The 4,992-nt window shown below is 42.0% G+C and overlaps 1 protein-coding gene across 4 annotated transcripts; it reads left to right on the forward strand.

Annotated features, from left to right (window-relative positions):
* The first annotated feature begins 211 nt into the window (after positions 1 to 211).
* LOC116213119 (uncharacterized membrane protein At1g16860-like) lies at positions 212 to 4,992 on the forward strand. 4 transcript variants are annotated; one of them, XM_031547969.1, is made up of 5 exons: positions 212 to 541; positions 2,032 to 2,989; positions 3,075 to 3,230; positions 3,635 to 3,810; positions 4,116 to 4,992. In XM_031547969.1, the coding sequence occupies exons 2-5, from the start codon at positions 2,105 to 2,107 to the stop codon at positions 4,306 to 4,308; spliced, it is 1,410 nt and encodes a 469-aa protein (XP_031403829.1). In that variant the 5' UTR covers positions 212 to 541; positions 2,032 to 2,104; the 3' UTR covers positions 4,309 to 4,992. The 4 variants fall into 4 exon arrangements, with proteins under 4 accessions (XP_031403829.1, XP_031403804.1, XP_031403813.1 ...); XM_031547944.1 differs by having other exon boundaries at positions 214 to 541; positions 3,599 to 3,810; XM_031547953.1 differs by lacking the exon at positions 212 to 541 and adding an exon at positions 559 to 770 and having other exon boundaries at positions 3,599 to 3,810.

Consider the following 4,992-nt stretch of genomic DNA (forward strand, 5'->3'; position numbering starts at 1 on the left):
TCATTTCAACACCGCGATCAAGTCACTCCAGCTGAGAGGAGTGAGAAAACGAGGGAGAAGGTGGAAGGAGTGTTTTCGAGCTAAGTAGTCAATAATTATAATAATTATTAGTAATTAATAAGGGAGGGGAGGGAAGGGAGAGGCGATTTCTTCTTCTTTTTTCTTAATAATGTTTTAATTAATTAATTATTTATTTATTTATCGCAGAGTTTGGTGGTTCTTGCCGGACGAGACAACCCACCAGTTGTTGCGGCTCTTTCAAGAGAGAGAAAATAAAAAGAAAAAAGAAAAATTGAGACGGAGAGAGTTTTCTGTTTCTTCTCACGCACAGAAGCAAAATAGCACCAGAGAGAGAGAGACAGAGAGAGAGGGTAGAAACGAAGCTGATTGCCATGGAAAGATGATGGGATCTCAGTTGCTTCACCAACGCTATCACTGCTCACTCTCCTCCTCCTACTCCCACTTCACCTACTGCTCTCCCTCCCTTTGATTAATTCTTTTACATTGTCCGCCATTTCTCCTCCTCCTTCCTCAGCTTCAGGTACACTCAACTGCACTCTCTACTCCCTCGATTGCTTCTGTGTTAATTGTTCTCTTCTTCAGTTAGTAGTCTTCATCGAGGATCCATCTGTTTCTACATCTACCATTCCTCTCCCTATTATGCCCTTGCCTTCTCCGAATCCATTCCCCGACACGTGAGAAATCTATCTCCGCCTCCTCGTTTTAGATCTTCTCCGTTTTCTAGGTTTTTAGCTCGAATGGCGATCTGGGTATGCTTTCTTTCCCTTTCTTCCGTGGTCTGCTGCTTCTGCCTGCTCTGATTCAGTAGCAGTGGTAATTCCTCTTGTGCTTTTCTCCTCCTCTTGTGTTGTCGGGTGGGAAGGGAGTGATATTGCCGCTCGCTCAATGCACGGGGGCGTACTCGACTCTTTGGTTACCGCCGGATCTCCAAAGTAGTAGTGCGTGATGATCATTTTCTCGGGTCTCTTCTCTTGTCATAGATTTCATCTCCTTTTACTGTCAGATCTTCCTTATGGTCTGGTCGTCAGATCCGATTACTGATGCTCTCTCTTATGTGCGTTATATACCGCCTTTGATTTGGGGCTTAGGTATGGCTTTAAGGAAAGTTTCTTTTTTTTTTTTTTTTAGTCCATAAACTGGTAGTTTGTGTATGGATCCGTGTGAAATGGAGGTCATTGATGCCTTTTTATGTCCTTCCTCTGTGAAAGCCAACTCCTTTCGTCTGGTCCATAGTTTTCTGAGATGTTGAAAGAAAACAACTTCAGATTGACTGTTTCTTCCCCCGATATTGAGAGCCCCATGAGAAAATCAAAAGGAGCTGGGAGCTACCTTGTATTTGTCGGTTTGGTTTAGGTGCCTTGAAGTTACTGAAGTAACTGAAACTGTTCCGACTCTAGTTCTGTTCCCTTCTGTCGACTTGGACTTTTCTCCAGTTATTGTGCTATATATATATATTATTTTCTATGTTATTGGACTTTGTTGCTGTTGAAGGATCAGGGATACTGATGGCTGATCTGCTAATTCCCCTGCATAGGTTGATGCTGGTGCAGTCGGTTTTTATCTTTGTTTTTAGTCTTTTACACATCTGAGTATTTTACTTGCTATACTTTTGTCACTGATGAGTTTCTGGTAATATCAGCTTTGCTGTAGTAAGCAAGAGCGTCTAGCAAGTAGTTTTCTTGTCATTTGAAATTGCATCTGATCATGCAGTGCGGATACATATGACTTCAGTATTAAAAATCCTGTCCTTAAAAAACCCTAGCTAAACTCTCTCCGATATTTGCTTAGAAAGAGATAAATCCTTCATCAAACTCTCTTGCCTGTTCTCAAATTGCTGTGTAATTTTGTTTGCAATTTGAGATTCCAGCTTCTCGTCGGTGTCCTGGTGAGGTATCAAGTTCAAGTTTTGTCTAATATGTATAAATAGTGTGCCTGAATGGCTGCTAGATATTGTGCTTACTTTGACGTCTAAGCATGCCTATTGACATGTTCAATTTCTTTCGGTTTCAGTATTAAGGTGACCCGCCACTTTTCCATCAGTAGTTGTGTTCTGGTTTCTCTTTGAGCTCTTTGAGTAGGCGTGATGGGTTCGAGATTCCCATCCCATCAGCTAAGCAATGGGCTGTACGTATCTGGTCGGCCTGAGCAGCCAAAAGAAAGGACTCCAACCATGAGCTCTGTTGCAATGCCCTACACAGGTGGTGACATCAAGAAGTCTGGAGAATTGGGTAAAATGTTCGACATTCCAATGGATGGTTCTAAATCCCGGAAATCTGGGCCTATTGCTGGTGCTCCTACGAGGACTGGCTCTTTTGGAGGCGCTGCTTCTCATTCTGGGCCAATCATGCCAAATGCTGCAGCTCGCTCAAGTTATACCACATCAGGTCCTGTGAGTTCTGGTGGGATGTCTGGTTCTGCTTCAATGAAAAAGACAAATTCTGGCCCGCTGAGTAAACATGGAGAACCAGTAAAGAAGTCATCGGGTCCTCAATCTGGTGGAGTGACACGCCAAAATTCTGGCCCAATCCCAGTTCTTCCTACCACTGGTCTTATAACATCGGGGCCTATTTCTTCAGGTCCGCTTAATTCATCTGGAGCTCCAAGAAAGGTGTCCGGTCCACTAGAGTCTATGGGATCTATGAAAATCCCTAGCTCTATGGCAAACAATCAGGCAGTAACTACTCTTAGCCATGATGATGATTATTCATTCAAGCGGAACCTCCCAAAGTCAATATTATGGTCAGTGATACTCATATTTGTGATGGGGTTCATCGCTGGTGGGTTCATTCTGGGTGCTGTCCACAATGCCATTCTTCTCATTGTTGTGGTGATTCTCTTTGGCTTGGTGGCTGCATTGTTCACCTGGAATACTTGCTGGGGTCGAAAAGCTATCACAGGCTACATCGCTCGATATCCTGATACTGATTTGAGAACTGCGAAAAATGGGCAGTATGTGAAAGTTTCCGGGGTATGTAATTTCTATAACGCTTTGCAGAAAATTTTGTGCTCATCTACTTCTTATTGCTGATAGTTGTTGAGATCCTTTGTTACAGGTGATCACATGCGGTAACGTGCCCCTTGAATCATCATTCCGCAAGATACCCAGATGTGTCTACACATCAACGAGTCTATATGAATATCGAGGATGGGATTCCAAAGCAGCCAATCCCACACATCGCCGTTTTACATGGGGCCTTAGGTCATCGGAGGTAGTTGAATGTCAACTTATTTGTCCTTAGTAGGCATTCTTACCTGTCGATTTTGCCCGACAGTAGATAGTAAAGTTTTTTTTTTTCCTTTTCTTTTTTTTTTTTGGGTTAAATGGTGATAACTTCATTGATACCAAACCATATATACATCAGATGTCCACTTACCCAAGTACAAACCAGCTAAAACTGAAAACAGTGTATAGTAAAGTTAGTTCTACTTGATCCAGGGTTCTCTATCGTTCTCTGTAGCATGTTAGGAAGCATGCCATATGGTGTTCGATGTTTACAATCATTATGCTGCGTATTTCTGTTTAGTGTTTAAACCTTCATATCATTTACCATCTATCTTGTATTTCTGTTTAAAACAGAGGCATGTTGTCGACTTCTACATCTCTGATTTTCAGTCTGGGTTGAGGGCCTTGGTCAAGACTGGCTATGTTGCTAGGGTGACTCCTTATGTTGATGACTCCATTGTCATAGATGTTAATCCTGCAAACAAGGACATGTCTCCTGAGTTCGTCAGATGGTTGGGGGAGAGGAATCTTTCAATCGATGATCGTGTCATGCGACTTAAAGAAGGGTAATTTGAATGGCTTAGTTCGTTGACCTCAAACTAAAATTGGTTAGGTGCACATTTTGAGGCATCCTTACTGGTTAAATTTGATTCGCATCTCATATGCTGTTATACATGGTCACTATTGACTTTTTGAAATTCTTAAAGAATGAATTTGTGTCTGTAAATATACAGCTATGCTTTGCCCCTTAAAATGCCCTCCTTGTTTGTAGATTGATCTCTCCTGAGCCGATACTGTCATTTTAAAGAGTTAATGGCTCGTGATAAGTGGGCACTTATCAAGTACTAAGCTTGTGTCGGTGTCTAAACAGGTATATCAAGGAAGGTAGCACGGTGAGTGTGATGGGTGTTGTCCAGAGGAACGACAATGTGCTTATGATTGTTCCACCGCCCGAGCCATTGACTACAGGCTGCCAGTGGGGTCAGTGCATCTTCCCAGTAAGTCTGGATGGAATTGTCTTGAGATGTGAAGATACCTCAAAAATTGACGTAATACCCGTGTGACCTGTGTCTTGTCTTGAGCAAGGACTTTGTTTGTCTTAAGCCTCTTTTCCGTCAGGCAAAAGTTATTTTGTTGGCGCTATTGGTATTCAATGGTGGTGGTGGTGTTTGTCAAGTGATATGTTGAATGAGTCTGTGGGATGGTTTTTTTTTTTTTTTTTTTTTGTGAATAGCTTTCAAGAGATTCTTTCTTTGCTATCAAACCTTATTTTTACTAGGGGAGTCTTAAAACTTTTGTAGTGGGAGGCGGGGTTGGGTGGGCTTTTCCATGTAATTTGGGAGAATTTGAAGGATGGGTCCGGGGGGTAAATTTTTATGTGGTTTGGAGGCAACAGCACTTTGTGTTTTATGTTATTAAGGTCGGGGTTGGGGTTGGGGGTGGGGGAACGGAGTGGAAAGTTATGGAGAAACCTGTCATTGAGCTTTAATATCAGGAAGTATATCCTTTTTGGTGTTTTCGGTTTGTTCATCTTTCCAGAGTTTTGCACCTATCTCGGTTCTGAATGTTTTATTTTGATGCTAAGGTCCCTTCGATTCACATACAATACAAAGTTGTAGTAGCACGAAGATCCCAGTGGTTTTGTTTTGGCACTGTGTAATATATCATTTGGCCTTTTTTCTCTTTTTCTTTTTTTCCTGGTCATCAGTATGTAGCCTGTATATTCACTTTCTGCAAATTTAGTTCTA

This window comes from Punica granatum, chromosome 1, assembly GCF_007655135.1.
Source record: "Punica granatum isolate Tunisia-2019 chromosome 1, ASM765513v2, whole genome shotgun sequence".
Taxonomy (NCBI): Eukaryota; Viridiplantae; Streptophyta; class Magnoliopsida; order Myrtales; family Lythraceae; genus Punica; species Punica granatum.

What these genes read in the sequence shown, in the direction of transcription:
- LOC116213119 (XM_031547944.1), top strand. Translation starts at nt 2,105, where the DNA reads ATGGGTTCGAGATTCCCATCCCATCAGCTAAGCAATGGGCTGTACGTA. An exon ending in AGTATGTGAAAGTTTCCGGG is followed by an intron (nt 2,990 to 3,074) that starts GTATGTAATTTC and finishes CCTTTGTTACAG; the next exon opens with GTGATCACATGCGGTAACGT. An exon ending in GTCATGCGACTTAAAGAAGG is followed by an intron (nt 3,811 to 4,115) that starts GTAATTTGAATG and finishes GTGTCTAAACAG; the next exon opens with GTATATCAAGGAAGGTAGCA.